Source organism: Rattus norvegicus, chromosome 13 (assembly GCF_021556685.1).
Source record: "Rattus norvegicus strain SHRSP/BbbUtx chromosome 13, alternate assembly SHRSP_T2T, whole genome shotgun sequence".
Classification (NCBI taxonomy): Eukaryota; Metazoa; Chordata; class Mammalia; order Rodentia; family Muridae; genus Rattus; species Rattus norvegicus.
In genome coordinates this window covers 45,837,679-45,860,897 of record NC_141546.1, presented here as the reverse complement: position 1 = coordinate 45,860,897, position 23,219 = coordinate 45,837,679, and the positions used below count along the sequence as shown (strand labels likewise).

Sequence of the window (23,219 nt, the reverse complement as noted above, 5' to 3'; positions counted from 1 at the left end):
TGAGTACACTGTTGCTGTCTTCAGACACACCAGAAGAATTCATTACAGATGGTTGTGAGCCACCATGTGGTTGCTGGGAATTGAACTCAGGACCTCTGGAAGAACAGCCAGTGCTCTTAACCCCTGAGCCATCTCTCCAGCCCCCTTCCCTTCCCTTTTTATAAGTTGATTATTTCAGGCGTTTTGTTACAGCAATGGAAGGTTGAATAACATAACCCATTTTTAATATTTTATAGTACTTTTGGGCTAAGTATATACCAGGAACAGAACTCTCTCTCTCTCTCTCTCTCTCTCTCTCTCTCTCTCTCTCTCTGTGTGTGTGTGTTTGTGTGTGTGTTTGTGTGTGTATATATCATCAAAGTCTCATTTTACATTTACCCTACAAACGGGGTATAATTCAGGCTGGAAACGTAAGCAGAGAAAGGGCCAACAACAACTCAGGGAAGGTCATATAAAATCCAAGTACAAGTGCGATTCCTTGGCAGCCAGTTTTGTAACTTTCTAAGGGTTTACAGAGTTGAGAACAGTGAAGGCACACGGTAAATACTCAAGGTAAAAGCATTTCCACACTGATTCAACTGTAAGCCTCTGCAAGGAAGGAATTCTAATTCATAGAGGCTGGTATTACCTGCACAGAGCTAATGCATGGGGAGGAAGCACCAAAGAGAGTTAATGCACGGGGAGGAGCACAGTCTAACATCACTGGACATAAGGACTCTATAAAGAGACTGAGTTAGTGCATGGGGAAGACCCAGTCTACACGGACTCTGTATTCGATCTCTGACATACGTCCTATGGCATTGTGGCTTATTTCTGAATAGATGCGTGTTTTCTGTTACATGTTCTAAGATGGTTCCTTGCTTGTGGCACATTGGCCCCTTCCCACTTCTGAGGTGGGAGTGGGTCCACAGAAAGGGCTCCAAGGAAATGGCTGGGGCTGCTTTTTGATGAAACACACAGGGATACAAGTCATTGAAATAAACTTCCATTTTATTTTACCAAATATAATTTATCAGTTAAGTCGACATTTGTCAATTCAGTTATAGTAACTATAAATAATTCTCTTAAGACACAGTTCTGTAGCTTTTGAGGGATGTGAAAGTAAACCAATTTTGTTTCTTCCAGTCAGGCCAAAAGTACATGCGACAGGTGCAACCCGGCGGGAAGAAATGAATCTTCTCCTGAAGTCACTCTCCTGTCACTCCAGGCCCCTCTACTCAACACACGCTGAGCCTGGGTGCGCCTACCTTTCTGTTTTCTGGGCAAAGGAAGAAGGATGCTTCAGTCTCCAGGCAACCTGATCCAACTCTGGATGTCAGGATAGGGCAAGTGGCTGGGGACTCTGGGGTCAGTCTTAGGGTATGATGCCTCTACACGAGTCTTGAGTTTTGAGGTGGAGTTAGGCCAGAGGGAAGAGCAGAAACAAGCCCAGATCCATACTGATCTGCTTGACACAACTCCAACTAGATAACCTCTATGATTCTGTCCAATTCTAAAGTTCTGATTTCAGGTGACGGGAGTTGGGGGTGGGGGGTGGGGTGATGACAAGGCCAAGAGTCTCTAGGTCTAGGCACAGTATTGGTAGACAAAGGACACTGTTTAATCCTTTCCTTGGAGGTTGAGCCTTTAGACTACACAGGGGGAGGAATTTATGGGCTCCTGACAAACAGGCCAGAAAAAAAGCCGGCATCCCAGTTGTTGAGTGGTTTGGGGCATGCGTAGGGAAGGGGCTCTGGTTTTCTTCTCATCACAGACAAGGCAGATGCTGAGGCAGCCAATTCTTATCCAGCTTGCTAATTCTAAGCCTTCTCCTGAGCGTGCAGTGAGGTGGGGTGAGGTGAGGAGCTGAGGGAGGGTATTTGAGGACATGATACTGCTTGAGCAGTGGGGCTGGCAATCACTGAAGAATTAGGGCCTAAAGAGGGGATGTTTACTGCCAGGTTGAAGGGGCACATGGCCTCTGTAACCTAGGGAATGAGGTGAGAGTAGAGCTGTGGTCCCCTTAGCACTGGCTAGTCAATGCCCTGCACCCCGTAATGACTGCTGGATCAGCTGGTGGTGTGGAAAGGGCTCATCTGGGGGAGGCTGAGATTTGCTGAATGAGTGAATGGTTGATGCGTGTCTGTGGGCAGAAGCCAAGGGAAAGGGCAGAGGGAGCCCTGGTGTGATAGAATGAGTGTGTTCAGAAGTGACAGAGGCCAAGACTGACCATGTAGTTACATCGTGAGAAGCAGTGAGATACCCCAGGTTGCGTCAGTCTCCAGGTCGTTTGCCACCTTCCCTGTCCCCAGTCCTAGAAGCCCATCTGGCAAGCTGCACGGAGACGGAGTGTGTGGAGAGAATGAAGAGAGGCTTGAACATGGTTCTCTAGACTCAGGGGGCACTCGGACCTCTGGAAACCTATGCATGACGTGGATCGGTGAGGAGCCCAGGCCACCACTCATTCAACCGGAAAGCAATCAGGCAGTTGGGCAAGGCCCATGTGTGCAGACGGAACCCTCAGTTCACCTGACTCTGCGGGGAGGTTGGCCTGGGACAGGGCTGTGATTACGAGAAGCTGAAGCGACTTTCTCCTGCCCAGTGCTGTGAGGTTGGTCCATCTCTATAAAAGCACGTGCATGCGAAGGAGTGTTAATTATCCCTCCTCCCTCTGTTCAACCAAACCCAAAACAACCCAGAGCCCACTTGGACAGAGTTTCTCATCAGGGCCGAGCCGAGGTTCCTAAAGCTAATGTGAAGGTCCCCGGGTGCTGGACAGAATGCCAAGGTCCCAATCTACCTCCTCCGGAGGCACCCACCGTGGAATTGCACTTGGTGATTGTCTCGAAAGTCTACTTTTACTGCTTATGTCAGCCCATCTGTCCTTCCCGAATTCTTATCTAAACTTGGCTCAATGTATAAAAATTCCCATTGAAAATAATGAGAATCTGGTATCAAAGTGAAATCCCAGAAAGACGTGGGAGTGTAGGGAGGGTGGGGTAGGAAACAAAAGGAAAAAAAAATCCAAATAGAAAGTGCAGAGGGGTGGGGGAAGGGCTGAGTGGCTAAGCTAGTCCCCAACATCTGTGTCTCTGTCCCCAATGAGCCAGAGAACATGGAAGCTGAGTGCCAGGAGCCCGGTGCCAAGCAGGTCCCCCAAAGCAGTCAAGTATGGGATGGAGAAGTTGTCGGGGTCCAGGCCCCGGCCCCACATCCAGTTCACCATCCAGTCTGCAATGTACAGGAGAATCAGCACCTGGAGGGACAGAAGGGTTCTGCCTGTAGCCACCGCTTTCTGCAGGGGGAGCCAGAGGCCACAGGACGGGATCTGTTCAGTGGATCACAAGGTTTGGCTGGTCACAACCTTCTTGCCAGGACAGCTCACAGCAAGCCAGGGGCTTTCTAAACTAAATCCCGCCTTTACAGGAACTCTGCCCTTGCCTCAATTCTGGGTCAGATCATTCTTCAGTTACTGCAACTCCTGCCATGTTGGCCTCTCCGGGAGCCTGGTAGGGGCTGGCAGGTAGAGCCAGTTTCTCTTACAAGGCCCTTTCTCTTCCGTTATCTGGGTAACAGCTGATTATACAAGCTGCTTTCCCTTTGCCCTTCCCACCCTGCTGTTGTGGGCTTCTGATATTCGTCTGTAAAACAGGTCTATGAGCAAGTCAGCTAAATATGTCAGTTATAGTACACAACAGTTCAAAAACCCGTTGGATTATCTACTACATGGATTTACCTGCAACCCCGCTTATGTTCTGCAACTGTAGATGGTTGAGAATAACCGAGATCAGAATATAGTTACTGGGCCCAGGACCAGTGGTATCTATCGCCTGCCGTGGGTAGTGTGTCATAAATGTTCATCCTCAGCCTTGTGAATAGGAGTCTGCATTTTAGTAAGAATTACATGCACTTTGCAATGGGAACTGCACTTCTTCTAGGACATTAATACCTGATTTAGTGGTTCCCCCATGACCATGTCTATAGGTGAAGGAGATGCTTTCTAACCGTTAGGTTGACACGGTCATCTGGTGGGGTTTATTCTTTTTTTTTTTTTTCTTTTCTTTTTTTCGGAGCTGGGGACCGAACCCAGGGCCTTGCGTTTGCTAGGCAAGCGCTCTACCACTGAGCTAAATCCCTAACCCCGGTGGGGTTTATTCTTGACTGTACTTTGTAAAGACTGTGGTATGAAAATTCTGTCTTAAAGGACTCGAGGGTAGGGGCCAGAGCTGTTCCCTATTTTTAGGTGAACTTGGTTGTTTTGGCCTCTCTGTAAGGAAGTCAGGGATTCCGATTCTAGAACCTCTCTCTCTCCTTCCTCCCTCTCTCTCTCTCTCTCTCTCTCTCTCTCTCTCTCTCTCTCTCCTTCTTCTCTCTCTCTCCTTCTTCCCTCTCTCTCTCTCTCTCTCTCTCTCTCTCTCTCACACATACACACACACACACACACACACACACACACACACACACACACACACCAGCTCTGCACACAGCTACCTTGTACTCCCGTGGCCGTGGCCCTGGGTGCCGCCCGGCCCCCGGTGGAATGTCATAGCTTGTCTGACCACTGCAGAAGAGGGTGGCGAGGGGGCCTTTAGCATATGTACTAGGTTGGAAACGGCGACAGCTGTCTTCACATCTTAGCCTCCAGAGTAGCACAAGGACACATACTGGGACAGGTGGCAAAGGGACCTGGCAGAACTTTACAGGGAACATTTGTCACCACTTTGCCTCTCCACAGACTCAGAGAAGGAAGCCCAGCTAAAATTGACCACAGGGTCATGACCCATATGATGGGTGATGGAATGGGGGTTTGGCTTTCAACTCTGGAGAAGGGATCAACTGAGATGGCCACAAAAGAACTTTGGCTTGCCTATGCTCCTATCCCATCAGGGGTGTACCTCAACTCTATCTGCAAGGGAGCACGGAGAACTGGGTAACGACTGCTGGGAAATAGCATATGGTTGATTCTCAACCCGGCTCTCGCCGAGATTCCTAACAGACGACTTTTCTAAGGACTCAGTTGGGGGTTTGGAAGGATAATTGCTTATGGCTAAACCAAATCTAGGAATGCCATGGGGAGAAGGTACCATAGCATTGCAGAAAGGCAGGGCTGGATGAGCCTTGAAGATGGATTTGTCTTGTGCAATGGTTTTAACGGTTGTTCTAGCTGCGAAAACCCTTATTTTAAACGAAGCCCAGCAGAGGACGGGGTATAGGCGGTTCAAGGGTATAGCCAGCCATCTGCTAGGCACCCTGTTACCACCTGCCTGAAAACCCTAAGGCTTGTCTACTCCTCTCACTTTGAAAGTGTACCACTGGGGCTGAGGAGGGACAAATCCAGGCTGAAGTCACGGCAGGGCGGTAATTCTTCCAGAGCCAAAGTCTACCCTCCCAGGTCCTGAGTGGCAGAAGACCAGGTCCGATCCTGAGGTTCTTACCCCACGTGGCCCCTGCTTCTGCTAGACCATACCTGGAGCAGTGCAGCTGTCATGTAGAAGATGATGAAGATGAGGGTGAGGGTGGTGTGCCCGCCCTGCATACAGCTGATGGTGTAGAGGAACACCAGGTGTCCTGGGACCACAAGGAGGAAGAGGACCCGGGCTGAGCGTGAATTCACGTCTGGAAGAGGAGAGAGGAGGAGGAGAGGTCACGGGATGGTTACTGGCATAGTCTAGTCAGCACACAGCTCTCTCTAGGGTGTGTTGGGAAAAGACAATGTCTCATCTGGGCTTTCACTCTTCAGAGTAGCAGGCACAGCCCAGCGGAGGAGAGCCTTGAACCCCGGCCTCAGTTTTTTCTCTAGTGAGGTTCCTGGCTGCCCACCCCTTCCCTCTGAGGCAGGGATGGCCCTGGGAGGGTGAGATGCTATGGTTACCAGGGCTGAAGAAGGTGGTACACGGACTGGGGCAGCGGCGAGGGGTTGGCTCAGAGTTCTCCCCCGGCATGCCGTTCATGTGGAGGAAGGTGGAGATGCGGCTGGCCTGCACAGCCACCAGATTGCCCCCGACGCCTGCAGAGAGACACACAGGACTCAGACTTGGAGTAGGAAGGACCGGGAGGAAAGCACCTTGTTCTTTGTCCCTGTATCTGGAGGGGCCCTGTCTTCTACCTTCGCTGGGGTCTGTGCTGACTTCACCCTTCCCTCTTGTGCCAAGAGAGAGCACGGTGGAAGAAGACAAACACTTCACGGCTTCTGAGGGACACTCTAGGCTTTCGGCTTCCCTTACATGCAGTTCCACGTACCCTTGAAGTGGCCCTCAGAGTGTCAGCAGGGACATGGCCTGTGTCCCTGCACCTATGTGTAGAGTGTAGCATGGACACTCGCCTTGGACACAGCAGGGTCCAAGGTTCTCCTTGCCTTCACTTTTTCTGGAGCTGTCCCAGGTACTCGGCACTCACATACTCACTCAGTAACCAGCTTTCAGCATCAAGTGTGACCTCTAATCTGGTGCTGCCCCGGTAAACTGCTGGGTACTGTTTGCCTTTACACCCCCCTTCCCCGCCCCCAACCCAGCCTCTATATATCTCAGCTTTACCCTGTGCCCTGCCCTGAGAGGTGCACTGCTTTAGGCTCCACACCAGTCTCTCTTGCTGGATACTTCTATTTAGACTCGTGCAGTAGAAGGCACCCGCAGGTAAGCTGGGAGAGGAGTCTAGTGGTTTTTTTGTTTTTTGTTTTTTTCCTTCTGGATCCTTTTGATTTTTGGGAGGAGCTTACTCCTGCAGGGAGCAGGATGTCTAACTGGGCTCCCACAAGACACTTTCTGGGACCCCTTGGCCATTCAGGGCTAGAGGCTTTCATGTTGCTAATTTCAGGGTTCCTCAAGGTCCCCTGTTGGTCCTTTCACCCCATCTCTCTTTTTAGGCCTTGTTCTCTCTGAGCTAGATTCTCTGGCCTGCTGGAGCTCTGAGTGACAAAGAAGTTAACTCCCATGTCCCTTTCTGTTCCCCCAGCAGCTGATATACTAAGGCCTCACCATTAATCACAGGTGTGAAGACAGCCATTCCTGCAAAGTTGGGGTCCGAGACAGTCTTGTCCAAGATGAGGCCTCCCACACTATAGAGACACAAAGACAAACGACACAAAAACCGCTGAAAGGTTCTGCTCTGGTCTCTGGGTCGGGAGGCACAGGTCTATCTAACCTTGGGGACAAGGATAGCAAAGTGGCTTCCGGGAGCCTCTCCTTTCAGTCTCTAGTTCTCTTGCGCTCAACAGTTGTAGCTCACAATCTGCTGACTTGGCACAGTGATTGTGGTACAGGAAGTGTGGGCACAGCCACCTTCCCGTGGGGACTCCTGTCACCTGCCGCACCCCCACCCCCCCAGCAAGGATTTGGCTCCTCCCTGAGGGAACCAGCTCCAACCCACTCGCTGCTTCTCAACTGCGGCCATCCAATCAGACAGCTGCATTTCCGAGAGCAAGTGACTGATTGGAGGACAGAAGTGTGACCAATCGAAGAGGAAGCACTGACACTCTGTAGTGGGTCTCTGTGCACTGTTGGGAGAAAGCCTCTCTGTCCTCTTGCTGGAATTGGGAGGAGTCAGAAGGGTGAAAACCTGCTCTGCTGACCCCCACAGAGAAGGCAGAGCAATGGAGAGTCCCAGGGTCCTCATGATACTGCCTGGGTCCCAGAATGCAGCTGCTTCTCAGTTCCCAAGGTCAACACACCCTGCTTTGGAATGAAACCCAGTAGATAGTTCCCGTCACTTGCAGTAGGACGAGTGGCTGGCACTGCTGATGCATTGCCAGTGCGTGCTCCGTTTCTCCCCTCTAGGGGTTCACATGGGGTCTGGGTTGAGGTGGGAGTTGTACGGGACAGCCTACCTGCTGATGGCCATGGCAATGATGACGGGCTCCCAGCCTGAATACAGCACCTCCCTTGTGGCTGGGCTTCTTCGGGCCAGCACCACCCAGACAGGCAGCAACGCCACAAAGAAGGCACACACCAGGGGGTAGATGTATCGCCAGTGCGCTGCGAGGGCAGAGACCACAGGCAGGTGAGCACCATGGCCCTGGTACCCAGCTTCCCTCAGCTTAGGCTGCACATGTCACAAGAGACCAGCTCGTCCACAGTCATTCTACCCTAAGTGCCTGGAAGCTTGGCACCTCACCTCATCCACATCCTACACAGGACCGGATGAGGCCGGCTTCGTCCGTTTTGTAGAGGAAGAATGAGGCAGAGTGCTACCTGGGCACTACGTAGATTTTGAGACAATGTCTGTCAGCTATGGAGCCTGAGTTGGCCTCATACTCACTATTTTACTGTTTCCCCTTCTTGAGTAGCTGGGATCACGGTTGTGTGTGCACTCGAGCACACCGCTCGCTGCCCAGCTGATGCAGCAATGTTAACAGAGGCAGAGAGATCCCAGAAATCTCCACTTCCCTCCTTTTCTCCAGTTGGCAAGCAGATTCTAGTCTTCCATTCTTCCCTTTCCCCTTTCCATATCTCATCCCTCCAGGAGAAACAAAACCCCTAGGATCAAGCAGGGATGAGCTCTGATATGCTCCCTCCTCTGGTGCCTGCCTACAGGAACTGACATCAGTGCCTGTCTACCCTTGCTACCCTGCGCCCGGAAGTTGTGACAAACGGTTCATATAGTTAACACTACAGGAAAAATCTTCACATGTTTGCAAAACAGTCCCTATCTCTCCCAATCGCGCCCGAGCCATTCGCAGTGGCCGCAGACTTACTCAGTTCCAGGTAGAGTCCCCAGCTGATGCCTGAGAGGAGTGCCAAGGTGATGAGGTCACCCAGGCTGGCGGCGATGGGAGTGGCCACGTTGTCTGGGTTGATCCCAATCTTTCTCGATCCAATGATGACTCCGATCATGATCATACCTGGGGTGAGGAAGGAGAGGCAAGGCCAGGCAGGGTGAGGAGGGGAAAAAAAGACCTCAGTGAACAAAAGGGAATATGGACACGCAAGGCAGAGTCAACAGCTTGGGGGTGGCGTCTTTCCCCTGTGCGTTCCCCTCCTTACCCAGGACCAAGGAGGCAATGAAGGCTGTGGCCACACTGCTGGCACATAGCAGGAAGGCATGTGGGATGCTAAAGTGGCCATCAGGGATCCAGCCAAAGACGACGGCTGCGATGGATGCCAGGAAGCCCACCACTGTGGCCTGTACCTGTGGAGAGGTGTGGTAATGTGGAGAGTCGGGAGCAGAGCTCCTTAGCTGAGGTCACTGAACACCCAACAGATAATGCCTACCCTTTAGCAAGCATGCAGGGCTGGGCTCTATAGTCCTTGCAGGCTAGACAGATGGCTTTACTCAGTGTTAGCGCTACCCTAGTACAGGGTGATGTACCCTACAAAAATCCAGACATGTTACTGGCTGGTTGCATGTTTTCTCTGGAGATGGGGTGAGAATCAACAGCCCAGAGAGGAGTCAGAGTCAAGATCCCGGGACTCGGGGCGGGGGGGGGGGGGGTGAGACATTTGATCTGTGTGGCCTCCTGGGAAGATGGGACGGCAGTGGCGGAGGACGCGAACGCTCACGAATCTGATTCGACTGCAAAGATTGGTGGAGGCTCAAAATCCCCCAAACCACCTAGTGCCTGGACATGTGATGTGGAAGCTGCTGGGGCTCTCCCCATCTTGGCCACTTTCCTGAGTAACCAGTCACCTCCTAGCCTACTTTGCAGATACTGGAGGACCCCTTAGGATCCAGCTGGGCTGACCTAAGCCTTTCAGGGATTCTGACTAAGGAGATGCTTAGCCTATTGTCTCTGCTCCATGTTTTCTTACCTGGATAAGGGCCATATTCCCCGTGATCATCCGCCAGAGCTCCTTAGGTGTGTCCATTTGTCCGATGTTGGCCTGGAAGAGGGAGGGTGAAGGGCTGGGGCAGGCTGCACAGGGCTTGGGGCCCTATCTGTTACACTGGATCAAAAAGCAATGCGTACAGCCTAAGGCTCTAGGGCTAGAGCAAGAAAGCGCCCAAGGCAGGTGCATTCCAGGATGTGACGGGGGCTGCGGCAGATTCCATTCTGTCTTGTTTATCCAGGCAGCACGTTCCTGCATGGATCTGCATGACTCTGTCCTGGCTCTGAAGCAGCTTGTTCTCTTAGGGAAGGCAAGGTCAGTTGCTGGCCCAAGGGCTGAGGCTGCCAGTATTTGGAAAGGAAGGAGTGGGTTGCACCAGCCAGGAGAAAGGAGGAACAAGTTGGGGTGGGTTAGGCTGGCTGCCCTCTACACCATCTTCTCCAGACTTGGCCACAGAGGGGCACGCCGGGTCCTGAGTTTTAACACCTCTTGCCTCCCAGCCACGGCTTTCTATGGGGCTCAGTCCACGAATGTCTGTGGCTGATAGGAAGGATTGTGTGATGTGGAGGTGCCTGTTCTCTTGAAGAATAAGCTGCTGTGGGGAAAGGGGACGGTTTGAAGGGGTGAGGGACGGCCTGGCTCTGCTCCTACCCAGCTGCAGAGTAGGGCTAGAGATCAGAGGAGGCCCCCACCTGTGTGGCTGGAGGGAGCAGCGTGATGCCTGCCTGTCAAAGCTGTACAAACAGTCACGAGGCAGGTTGCAAAGCAGGAGGTGGGGCAGGCGTCCAGGGATGGCTGGGACATCCAGAGCCTGAGCCTGGGAACCATTCTGGGCAGGGAGCCCCTGCCCAGGACAGGACACCCAGTCTGGGATCTCCCTCCACGGCTTCCCTCTCCTCCCCAGGCCCAGGCAGTTGTGTGGATACCTAACCAGTCTCCATGTTACCGGCTACCTTCTCCCTCCCCTCTCCCCTACCTTCCCACGGCTAGGACACTCACTGCAGTGGACAGCCTCGACGCCAGGGTCATTTCCAAGTTCCCTTTGAGCCCCAGCAGTGCAGGCACCAGGATGAAGACCTCTGTCACCTTCTGGAAGACCTCCCAGTGCTATAAAATGAACACAAGAGTCCAAGAATTTCAGTACCTTGGAGGACTGGCGTTGAAGATGAACAGAGCGGGGTCAGGGGACGTGAGCGGGAAATAGGACCAGCAGGAGCAAGCACAAGAGGCACCTTACCTCCACGCAAGAAGCCTGAAAGTAGAATAAGTCTATGAATTCCAAAAGCGCAGCCTAACCCCCACCTCAGAACAGGGGAGAGCTGTAGCCTGATTCTCCCTTCTATATGCTTTCACGGGGACCCAACAGTGAAGCCACCCCATGTTGGCTTACGCCCCAGTCCTTGATGATATACTCTCAAAGAACACTCTGCCGCTCCCTCACCTTCATCCAGTTGCTCTGTGGCCTCGGCCTTGGGAGGTGTTGTCTCAGCTGTGGAGAGCTTAGCTCCACAGGGCTGGGGCTGGGGTGACTAGAGCATTTGTTTGGTTTCTATTTCCAAGGGCTTTGGGTCTCGGCCACAGTGACTTTCCCCTAGCGGGCTCTGAATTTAGACGCTGCTTCTCCTATGCTTGGCTGCAAGAGATTTCTGATTCCTCTCCACACTCCCAATCTCTTAGCTAAAAGAAGCAAATACACCTCCTGTTGGGAAGAGGCTGGGCTTGGAGTCAGGAGACATGGGTCATTCAGTCCTGGCTCTCCCACCAACTTCTCTGGCCAACATATGTTGGTGCATCTTCTCATTTAGTCACCTCAACAAGCCAATGAAGAGCTTTTTTTTTGTTCCTATTTTGCACATGAGAAGACTGAGGATCAGGAAGTACTGCTCTAGTTACTGGAACCTAGGCTGAAAAGGCCTTTCAGCTGTAACCAAAGCTGAGGATCTCCCTAAGAAGCCGGGAAAGCAGGTGGAGGTGTATGGATTGTTTAGAGACGGGAGCTATAACGCACAAGTGAGAGCCTTTGAGTCTCAAAGAGTTACTGAGATGGCTCTCATGCTGCTTCCCCTGTATGCTTTCTCAGGATGGCCAGCTGGGGCCCTCAGACATGTTACAGGGCATCGAGCTCCTGCTTAAGTGTTCAAGCATTGGCACGGACAGTGCTTGGGAGCTCTGGGTATTTCTGAAAGCTCAGGGCCAGTTATCTACATAGGAAGACTGTCTTAGAAATAAACAAGCCAGGTGATAGCGGTGACACACAGCTTTAATCCCAGCACTTGGGAGGCAGAGGTAGGTGGATCTCTGAGTCTGAGGTCAGTTTGGTTTACAGAGAGAGTTTTAGGACAGCCAGGGCTACACAGGGCCTGCCTATGTACTTGAGTTTGGATCCATAGCACGCACATGAAAAGCCGGGCACAGCAGTGTCTGTAACTCCAGCACTAAGGCTTGCTGGACCTTGAAGATTAATGAGCCACCAGCTTAGCCAATCAGAGAGCTCCAGGTTCAGTGAGACTCTATCTCAAAAGCTACAGTAGAGGGGCTGGGGATTTAGCTCAGTGGTAGAGCGCTTACCTAGGAAGCGCAAGGCCCTGGGTTCGGTCCCCAGCTCCGAAAAAAAGAACCAAAAAAAAAAAAAAAAAAAAAAAAAAAGAGCACTAACTACTCTTGTAGAGAACTGTGGTTCTATTCTCAACACCCACATGGTGGCTCATAACTCTCAATAATACCAAGAGATTTGATACCCTTTCTGGCCTCCCCCAGAGGCATCAGGCATGCACATGATGTACAGATATGATGCACACAAAAAGTAATTACTAACATATATGTATTTATACATATGCATATATATGCATGTATTATATATGTATATATACATATGGTGGAAAGAAACAGAAAAAAGTCCCCTGTTGACCTCTGGTCTCCATCTATGTGCACATACCCATACCACGTGTACACATGTAACACACACACACACACACACACACACACACACACACGCGCGAATGAACAATTAAATAAGTAGAATGGCCATATGGTCTAGCAATCCTGTTTCTTCTCTTGACTACGTAGCCCCGAGTCCTAAGTATTTATCTAGAATCACTGAAAGAAAGAATCTTGAAACGACATCGGTCCACTCCTGTTTAGAGCTTCACGCATTCGTGACAGCCAAGAGGTGGAATCGGTCCAGCTGTCCATCAACAGCTGAGTGGACCAGTACAGTATGGTATGCAAATACTGAAGAGTGGCTCTGCCTTGAAAAGGAAATCCTGTCTCATGCTACCACTCGGATGACACTGTACCACAACAGGCAGCCATGACAAGGAGAATACTGTATGATTCTACTTATGTAAGCTCTGCGGTAGTCATGGCATTCATGGGGGGGAGGAGGGGAGAAAGAGCGAGAGAGAGCGAGAGAGAGAGAGAGAAACGGGGTGCTGAGGGCCTGGAGAGAATGGGATTAGCACTACATGGATGCAGAGTGGAGCTGAGAGCATAGCTTACATACTTCAAGACGGTTACAGTGTAGTTTCGTGTTATGTGATCTTCTGCAACATTAAAAACAGACAAACATACAAACAACCCAGAAGGTGTGTCTGTAATTCTAGCATTTACAGACTGAGGCAGGAGGATTGGGAGTCTGAAGACGGCTAGAGGTACAAAGAGAGACTTTATCTAAAACACACAAGATGTACAAGGTCATGCCATGGGCTGGGCCAGGGAGCAGACGCTAAGACACTGGTGGTCCTATAAAGCAGACCTTGTGTTTTTGTTAGTGCTCTTGGAGTGTGTGGCCTGAACAGTCCACTTCTTCAGGGCCTTGCCTGAGCTCCTGGGCCTAGGAGTCTTTGTAACGGCTCCTAAAGGATCTGGACTCTGAAGCCTCCGTGATGGAAGAGGCATTCCCGACTCCATGGCAGTTCTAACCTTTCAGCCATTGCTTTTCAACACTGGGGAAGGTGAGCATCTTCTCCCCTCCTAGGCAGCCCCTGTGAGGTGCCTTATGGAGCTCTCTCAGAGCATGGCCCCTCATCCTATCCTCACCTCAAATGCCTGTCTTCCTCTCTCTAAGCTGCTCACTCTCTGAAAGGTCAGCTCTCCCAGGAGTTGAAGGTGATGGGTGTATGCCGACACAGAGAAAAGAGGAGAAGGAAGCACTCCAAGTGTAAGAACTATTTGTAAGGAGAATAGCATGTCTTTATTATCAAGAAAAAAAAATACAGCGGGGCTTGGTGGGACAAGTCTGTAAGTCTCAGGACATGAGATATGTTGTGAGTCTAGCCTGGGCTACACAGCAATACGATCCTGGAGAAAAGAATGTATCAAGTTCAGCTAACTGCCCTAGCCACCACCCTATGCACACCTGATTTTCTCCTTCCAATACATGCCCTCTGCTTTAACTACAGGGGAATCTAGAAGTTTTGGGGTTTTGGAAGGGATGTGATGGCATATATCAGCAAGAGAAAGGATCAGGGCCAGTAGCAGCCTCTTGCAGAAGTCTTCCCAACTTACAGAACGCAGCCTGGAAATCGTACCGTGTGACCTTTTGGCCCAGCAAAGCCCTAAGCTGACACCTGGGACCAAAGAGCCCACATCTAATTTTCCCACCCACAAAACTCTCTCAAAGATGAAACTCGGGCAGGGGAGTCTGTGACCTGTATGCATGCCCAGGACTCTGGGAAGCAGAGCCATGCAGAAAGCAGGGTGGTCCTGAGGTTAGGGGGTTGAGGATGGAGTGGTATAGACGAGAGTGGTTTTTCTTACCCCTTTGGCCTAATTCAGGCCCATCCAGTTCACCCTGGCTGGGAGTGTCTGCCCGGGAAGTCAAACCAGTCAGCTAAGCCATGAGTCGAGTTACCACCCACACTTCCCTGAACCAATGGGAAACTGCCTGGCTTGGGCAGTGGTAGGGGAACACCTAGCTTCTTAGACTCTTAGCCTCTCTTTCCTTTGCTCTCTCCTTGGTTCCTGATATTCTAAACGTAAGGTATATGATCAGACGGCTGCTGCTTCCACATTTAGAACTAACCCTGACCCAGAGCAATCACCCCAAGCTTCAGAGCTCCCAGATCTGGCTGTGACTCCTTCCTTGGCCATCCAACCTGCTCTTCCACCTGCAACCTCATCTGGCTGAGCCACCTACCCCGGAAGCAGATTAGCAAGAAGTCAAGTCAGGATGAGGAAAAGACGGAATCAAGACACTAACATGGGGGTTGGGGATTTAGCTCAGTGGTAGAGCACTTGCCTAGGAAGCGCAAGGCCCTGGGTTTGGTCCCCAGCTCCGGGGGAAGAAAAAAAAAAAAAAAAAAAACAAACCAAAAAAAGAGTATAAAAAAAAAAAAGACACTAACATGACACCCCACACCCACACCCACTCTAAGCACAGGCACTACGCAGTCCAACGACCTTTTCAGGTAGGTGATCCGGGGTCAGGCTAGATCACAGTTTCTATCAGATAGAGGCTTGCCCCAAGGGCATCCTGGAGGCGTCCAAGCAGAGGGGCCTCAGGGCAGTGTCTTCATGTCCAGAGCTGTATGAACATGACAAAAGGAAATGGCCCTAGTAGCACACACAAGGTAGAGATGGGCAGAGCAGAAGGTGGTCAAGGGAGACAGGAACTGAATGGCCTGCCCAGGGGCTCCAGCAGCCTCCAGGAAAACAGCTCTGTTTCTGTTTCCCTCCCATACCTTTTCCCCAAGGCTTTGCAGCCATTCACGTTCATCTTTAAATTTAATGGTACGGAGTTGGGGGAAGAAGGGCTCTGCTTGGGGGAGGGGGGGTTGTCTACTCTCTTTGGATACTCAGAAGTGCATTAAACAAGGAGTGGAGAGTCCCTCTAGTTTAATCTAGTTGAGAGGTCCTATGGAGATCACAGACCACCTCCTACCCACAAAGGCTGATGGGAAATGGTTGTGATGCCCTGCAGTAGCCCAGGATGTTACTAGGGGAAGGCACTTTAAAGCACGGGCAGCTTGAGGCTCCTATGCAATCTCCTTCTGAAGCCAACACTGGGCTCGCTCCTACTTCCCTCGCAACTATTGGCTGCAGTGGGCAAGTCAGAACAGACTGCAGTGTGCTTCTTTTCTAATCTGGAAAATCTGTCTGCTCTGCCTTTCACTGCGGAGGCTACTACACACAGGAAGTGAAGCAGAGGGTCAGATGAGACAGAAGCAAGCCTCTAGGAAAAGCCCAGTCTTAATGCAGTGGGAACCTTGGACCAAGGAGGTGTTTGTACATAGACTCCTGGTGCTCTGAACCACAGGGATCCCGAACGACCAGCAAACAACCCTATCTCACCCACTTCCAGACTGTCTCACTGCGGGTTATTTTAGCCTGTGAAAGGAGAACACAGAGGTGTGACTCCTGTATCTAAGGGCGTCAATCATCCCCGCCACTTCCCAGGATGTAGAATAAGAACCATCTTGTGGCTCCCTGCCCCTGTCCTCCCGTACTCGCCCACTCCAGTTATCTTGCTGTAGCCATCTGTGGGCCCTGCTTTAGCCCGGCTGTGGTGGGACCATGGGGGGAGGGGCAAGAGGACAAGCCAGTCATTGTCATCTACACCAACTGAACCCTAGCTCTGGTATGAGCCACCACTGAGGGAGGTGCCAGCTCTTTGTGGGCATGCTAGGCTACTCCAGGTTCCCTACAACCTAGGGCATAAGGCAAGACATCAGAGGGCTGTGGCTACTCTGGAACCCTGATATGTCTGTCAGAGGGAAGGTGATGGGGGCAGGGGAGCTGCATCTTCCTTGGGTTCCCGTTCACTTTAAAAGCCAATGCCAATTGTTCCGGTTCCCAGTCTGCCCTGTTCTTTAAGACAAAAACAGGAGGCTCCTCAGTCTTAAGCCAGTTTGCAAATCTTGGCCATAATGAAGGTCACAGGGGTTACTGACACAGGCTCCGGGGAGAGATGACACGTGGCATTTCTATGCCACAGTTTCCTGTCTACAAAATGGAGATCGGTGCCTTTTTCCTAGTTTCTAGGCTTATAGGAAAGACCCCCATTACCCTACACTAACGTCATCCTTATCAGAAACTAAGCTAGATGTCTCCTGGTTCACCACAGGACGCTGGTTCTGTAGGCCCCTTGTTTTCATCTTGTGGTGTTTGGGATAGAAACTGGGGTTTTGTGCATGCTGGGCAAACACTGTACCACTGAACTACACCCACGGCCCTGAAGCTCTTTGTAGGAATTAATCGAGAACCCAAAAGGGTAAGAGCGAGAACCAGGGCCTCAGAAAGGAGAGGCGAAGCAGACAGTAAACCCAGTCTCCTGTCTTCTCCCCTTCTTCCTCCCTTTGCTCTCAGCCCCAGAAAGAGAGGCAACCAGCAGGCAGGGGAGGAGTCCCAAGTTCTGGATCGGCTTCTTAACTTCCATGTAGGAACAGCCCTCACAATAACAGGTTTGAAGAGAGGGAAGGCAGCACCAGGCACTTTGGCAAGCTATAAATATCATTCTCATTAGCTCCCGAAGTTGCAGGGTTCTCCTGTAAGACTCACGGTCTACATGAACATACACAGCACCTACAACCAACTCCCTTCAGTCACCTGAGACGGGCCTGGGGACTCCTACGGCAGTCTCATGTGCACGGCTTGAGTGGTAGCTGAAACAAAGGGAGGGGATGCTGAACTTCATATCCTTTTGGGGGATGCCATAGTGAGGGAACCCTGGGGCAGGGTTGGGGGGAATGGTCCCCAAGAACCAATCTCCTTCTGCCCCTGGATAAAGCCAGCATTTATCGAGCACTAGATATATCCTGATTCGCGCTGGTAGAAAGCTCTGCGTATCGCACTTAGCTTCAAAAGCTTTCACCTCGAAACAGGACTTTCTCTTTACAACCTGCAGGCTCTTCCGAAGTCTGGACTCACAATGCACTAAATACAGCACGTCCCTGCTCTAGTGCTTAGGTCCCAGGTGTCCTACCAGCTTACACTGTTTTGTCTATCCAGTATCCTCATAAAGTTTCCTGTTTGCCCAGAGCATGTTCATGACTGACGAGGGAGCAAATAGAGATGGTTCTGTCCAGGTCTGGTTACATTCTGTTCCCATCCACAACACTTAACAGCGTCTTCAGATCTTATACCACCTTCCCAGACCATCCCCTCTCACCAAGGAGACCGTGCCAAGGATGCACAAAGATCAGCAATACAAAATGCCTTAAGAGCTTCCTCACTGGGTCTGAGACCCTCCTGACAGCTGAGTAAATTCCTGCCCAGCGGGGGAGGGGATGGAGGGGAGGAAGGAGCACAGGCATAAAGAGGAGACCCATCTAGAGGTCTCCTACTGAGCTGGAATCATAGCACTGAGGACTGAGGAGGCATAGCAAGCAACAGCCCTGCTCCTCTCTCCTCCCCTAGGCCGAGAGCTCTGGAGCCACATCTGTTACTATTAGGTAACACTGCTCTGACCACCTCCCTGGGGCTACTTGGCCTCTCTGAAAGCTCTGCCTTAAGTGACAAGAGACATAGTGATGGACACCAGATGTGATCCAGAGGGAAATAGCATTCTAGGAAGCGGCAGTTGCTTCTGACACAGAGGTGGAGAGGAAGTTCCAAGAGTCAGCTTCCCAGAGGGCCAAGGTATGGAGGGCTTATGAGCAGAAGCCACCCTCCTCGGGACGTACCTGCACAATGTCCAGCACCATGCCAGCTGCCACAGTCCCAAAGCCTGCCAGGAGGAAGGGGAACAGCACTTGCAGTCCAATGGAAAAGGAGGTCTCCTTGAGCGGAGAGGGTGGTGCAGGGACCCGGTCTGTGCTGACATCGTCGCTCTCATTGCTCTGGCTCCCATTCTCCAGCAGTGCGTCCTCCTCCCGAACTCCCTTGGCGTTAGCTCGAGACTCAATCACTACCACTTCCACCCCAGCCCCATCAGGCCCCAGGAACTCTGAGGTCCCAGCCAAGGGCTCTCGCCCAGGGCCATCCGAAGAACAAGGAGAGGGAGTAGGGCCAGTACCGTTCGGCTGGTGGATGTCCTTTGGCTCTGGCTTAGAGGACATGACAGGCAGGGAGGAGAGGAGGGGAGAATTTATTTATTTTTCTTTCTCTCTCCGACTCTGACTTGGGAAAGAACTTAGTCTTGGGGTGAACCCAGGCTTGAGTGCCGCAGGACCTCTTCCCACGGCTCTCCACTCCTACCGGGCACTGTAAAAACTGCTCTCCCAAAAGACAGCCCCATCAAGCAGTGCAGCCCGGGAGCTGGAAAGAAACAAAGTCCTCACAAGATGCAGCAGGGTGTGGGTGCCTGCTCCCAGCAGCTCTACGCAGTGCCAGGGGGAATCTTTGGTTCTCAGTGGCCAGCTCCTCAGAGCAGGAGTGTGCGGAAGGGAAGAGCTCAACCTGAGTCTGGAGTGCCTGACGCTGCAGCCCCTCTCTTGTGAAAAGCTGAACGGAGTTCAGATGGTCCAGAACGGAGCCTCGATCTGAGGCCGAGGCCGGGGCTTCTTCCCACTCCTGCTGGGTGCCTTCAGCTTCCCACAGCACCTTGGTTGGTCTCAGCTGGTCCCAGTATCTGCTATCTTCCCCCTCTCTCCCAGAGATGTCGTCCCTTCTTGAGAAGATCTTGTACTTTCTCAGTTGCCTGGTCCTTAAAGTCACAAGAACTGGTGTGGAACACCTTATGTTGGGAGGAAGGAAAAAAAAAAGGGGGTGGGGGGAGAAGAGAATGTTGGTACATTAGCAAATACCAGTTCCTACCAGGCTGATCTGCAGAGCATGTAGTAGTCTGTTACAGGGGTGGCTACTAGCTGCTCTTTTCCTGCTAAAATTACACTGTCCTGCCCCATTTCATGTCGAGGCCCAGTGAGTTCTATTCCCAGCATCCTTCCAGTCAGCAAATCACCACCCAAAAGGAAGAGGCTTCATAGGAAGGAGGCCTTGGCATTGCCTTCTGAGCAACCTGGGGTGGGCAGGGATATGCTTCTGGCATCTTGATAAGAACTCAGTATTACTTAAGTGTAATCCCTTAGCGGCAAAGTTACAGACTCAGATGCAAACTCCTTATGCAGTCACTCTTCTTGAGTGACTTATTACAAGAAAGCAACAGCAAGACAGGCAAACAGACAGAGAGACTGATTATTGAGAGGAGCATCCCTAGACCTCTAATTGTCCTAGGCCCCTGAGGGGGGAAATGCCAGGAGGCCTCCCCAGGCTGGGCAAGCCAGATCAAGGCCAAGAACCAGAGGCCTACCACCTACCCTTGCCCTTGAAAGTCAAGTGTTACAGAAACCACAGAGGCTGACCCTGGTCCAAGCTTCATGTCTCTGTCTCTGTCTCTCTCTGCTTGGCCCTGTGAGCGAGTCAGATAGGACATGGCCGTTAACTAGGTTAACAGAGGGCAGAGGGTGAAACTACTGGTTATTACCTACATATTTTGGTTACCTAGCCTCCCCATTCCCCTTAGGGTTACTGACAGCTGGACACAGTGCAATTCTTAAAAGTAAAAATATTAGTAAAAGGTGTAGGAGGAGGAAAGAAAAACAAAGCCAGGCAAATCCAAGTGTCACAAGCTAATATGCATTTACTCCCAAATCATGTCTCTCTGTCTTTCCCTGCCCCGCTTTTCTTTGCTTAAAGGAATGCCCTGGAATTGACTCCAACTTGTTGCATTTCACCAGCATGGCTCTCAATAGTGAAAAAAAAAATCCCAGAGGGTTTTGCAGGTATGATGAACAGGCTGTTAGTACTCCAAACGCTCACCATTAGTCAACTTCAGTTTGGTTAAGGCAGAATCGAACTCTAGGGCCCAAGTTATGAGTCTTCCATCTACTCGGTCACCAGCCAAGCCACCTTAACACAGCACCGTTGTTTTCAAAGATCCTCACTAGTCAGCCAAGAGGAAACTCTCTGAGTCCACCGCCCCCAAGCCAGCAAAGTTTGAGTTCTTTCGCTAAAACCTGACCACCCCCCACCACCCTTCCCATCTTTCAGCTAGGCCATTTTGACCTGGAAGGGGACTCGCCAGTCTCTCAACTACATCTCCAGTAAAGCCACTACCGATGGGCCTCAGGCTCTAGAACGCCCCATCTCCTTTCCAGGCGGGGATGGACAAAAAAGCCCGGTTTAGGTATCCCCAACTACAGGGGTGGGGACGAGGAGTAACTGGATGGTTTCCGCCGACTCCCTGCAACTCAAGACTGCAAAAGCACTGCGTCCTGGAGCCCCCTCGCTCCTATGCCTCCCCCAAGACCCGACAACACTGACCTGCGCCTCGCTGGGGAGAAAGGGCGCCTGGAGAGTGGTAGCAGGGGCCCGCGGAATCGGGGGATGCAGGGTACCCCCTCTTCTCATCACTCCTCTCCCTCAGCCGTCCTCCTCGAGCCCCCGCGAGTGCCCCGCTACACCCCCAGCCAAGGCGAGCGTCCAACCGCGACACCCGGCTCGCTACATTTCGCTTCTGCCTTCCTGCGAGGCCGCCGCTCCGATTCCACGAGGGGAGGTGGCCTGGGGGCAGGGTATTTCGCCTCCGGCCGGTGAGGACCGGACTGGGCCTGAGGTGTCGAGCTTGCTCGTCCCCAATCGCCTCTTGCCCGCCGACTTGGACAAGAGTGTTCGGCTGTGGGTGGCAAACGTGATCTGGGGCAGAGCGGGTGGTAACCCCCCTCCATCAAAAAAAAAAAAAAATAGATTCAGGATGGACAACTGCATCAGCCAATCAGAGCAGGAAGAGGGGCGGGCTCCGCCCAGGCCCCGCCTATTTCCCCCGCGTTTCGCGAGCTGGGGGCGGGGTGAGGGGGAAAACGCACTAGAGTGACGGGAACTCAGAGTTGGAGGAGGGTGTTGTGGGCTCGCGGTGCTCAAGCGCGGGCGGGTGCTGCGTGCCTGAGTTCCCGTGCCCTCTCCAGGCGAGCGTTCTGCTACGCATGTACCCCTGAATCTTGACTATCTCTAGTGAGCCTCTGGGCCTTCCAGAAGACCCGAAACCACCCCTTTGAGCCGGCCAGCTGGCGATCGCACAGGCCTCAGCAGACATCGCGTGTTCCTTCCCCGCGCCCAGCCCCTACCTTCTTCCTGGGCACAGTTCCTATTCCTCAGGCTCGGCATCTCACCCTCCAGGTTCCTTGTTCCTCTGGGCGACTGGCCGAACCCTCATTCGCCTTAATAAAGTTCTAGCCTTGAAAGGGGTGGGGACGGGCAGGCTGGAGGGAAAATTTGTTAGACTCATGGCTGGGGCTACACACATCACTGAGGTAAGGGCGGAGGGGAGCGGGTTTCCTTTGACACAGTCGTGGCCCCATGGGAGAGATGTCTCCATCCCGGGCGAAACGAAGGCCAATTTTCCCTGACGCACCTTGTGGGATCAAAGAGGAGAGTGTTTTCATCCTCACTTTTGCCACTTCCTCCCTGGGGTGTCTTCACCTAGTCAACACAAACTCAGTACCAGTTCTCTCTGGGATGTTTTTGTGCAGGGGATGTGACCTCCCTTTAAAGGAACTCCCATTCCCAGCCTTTCATCCGTGGAGCCTGTGACCAGAGATTCCTTTCCTGTCTCTTTCTTCCCTAGAAAGGTGCTTGGGGGCAATTGAGGTATCTATCCCTAGACCTTTGAATAAGGATAGGATTAATCTAGGAGAGAAAGAGAGTGCTGGCTACCAAGCACACATGCCCTACAGCAGGTAGGGAGTGTGCTTCCTTTGGACAATGATGACAAATGTATCCATAAAAACCTGTCCCCACCTGCCAATCCAGTAAACTGGGGTTCAGCTTCATTGCTGGTTAAGGACCCAGCAAAACAAGTGTCACTGTAGTAGAACCCCAATTTTGGTTTCACAGCTGAGTCTACATTTGGATACCGAAGTTACTCCTGGACTGGGCCACACTAGGTCTCCACCAGAAGGACCGTTTTTTTGTGAATAGTGAGTGAAGATTGGGAGAGAAACTAAGACTGATTGATACGGCTGTTTGAGTGTTGGCAGTGTTAGCCCTTGGAAGACAGAAAAAGGAGAATCTCTACAAAAATGAAGTCACCGGGGTCTACAGGGAGAGTGTCAGGATAGTCAGGGTTATACAGTTGAGACTCTGCCTCAAGACCAAAAACTTTAACCCAATAACAGCTTACAAACAAAATCTTTGTCTCTCTCTTAATACCCGCCAGTTTTTTTTATCTACTTGGAAAGTTTTTCTTTTCAATCCAAGTAAACGGAACATACAGGAAAGTGCATAACACCTAGAGTATAGACCGATGAACTATGACACAGTGAACAGGCTCATGTAGCCACCACCAAAAGGAAGAATTCAGTCATTACTGCCACCCCAGAAGCCCCCTTGGTCACTCTCTCATCCTTCTTCCCTAAGTTAACCTCTGTCTGACACTGTTAATTTTGTCTGTTCACGACGTTTGGACTTTCTATATTGTACCTAGCTTCTCTCACTCACACATCATACACAGTACCATTTGTTAATTCATCTTCATTGGCCCCCATAATGTCACCAAATGAGCACAGTGTGTGATTTGTATCTGTTGTTTCCAGGTGTTGCTATTAC

The 23,219-nt window shown here is 51.6% G+C and overlaps 1 protein-coding gene across 3 annotated transcripts; it reads right to left on the bottom strand.

Annotated features, from left to right (window-relative positions):
- Positions 1-971: 971 nt before the first annotated feature.
- Slc41a1 (solute carrier family 41 member 1) lies at positions 972-21,344 on the bottom strand. Of its 3 annotated transcripts, none has more exon segments than NM_001108855.1 (11): positions 972-3,235; positions 5,447-5,595; positions 5,852-5,986; positions 6,954-7,033; positions 7,802-7,949; positions 8,669-8,815; positions 8,958-9,102; positions 9,723-9,794; positions 10,740-10,847; positions 18,362-19,353; positions 20,940-21,344. In NM_001108855.1, coding segments are annotated over 10 exon segments (1,545 nt in total). In that variant the 5' UTR covers positions 18,737-19,353; positions 20,940-21,344; the 3' UTR covers positions 972-3,049.
- Between the last annotated feature and the right edge of the window lie 1,875 nt (positions 21,345-23,219).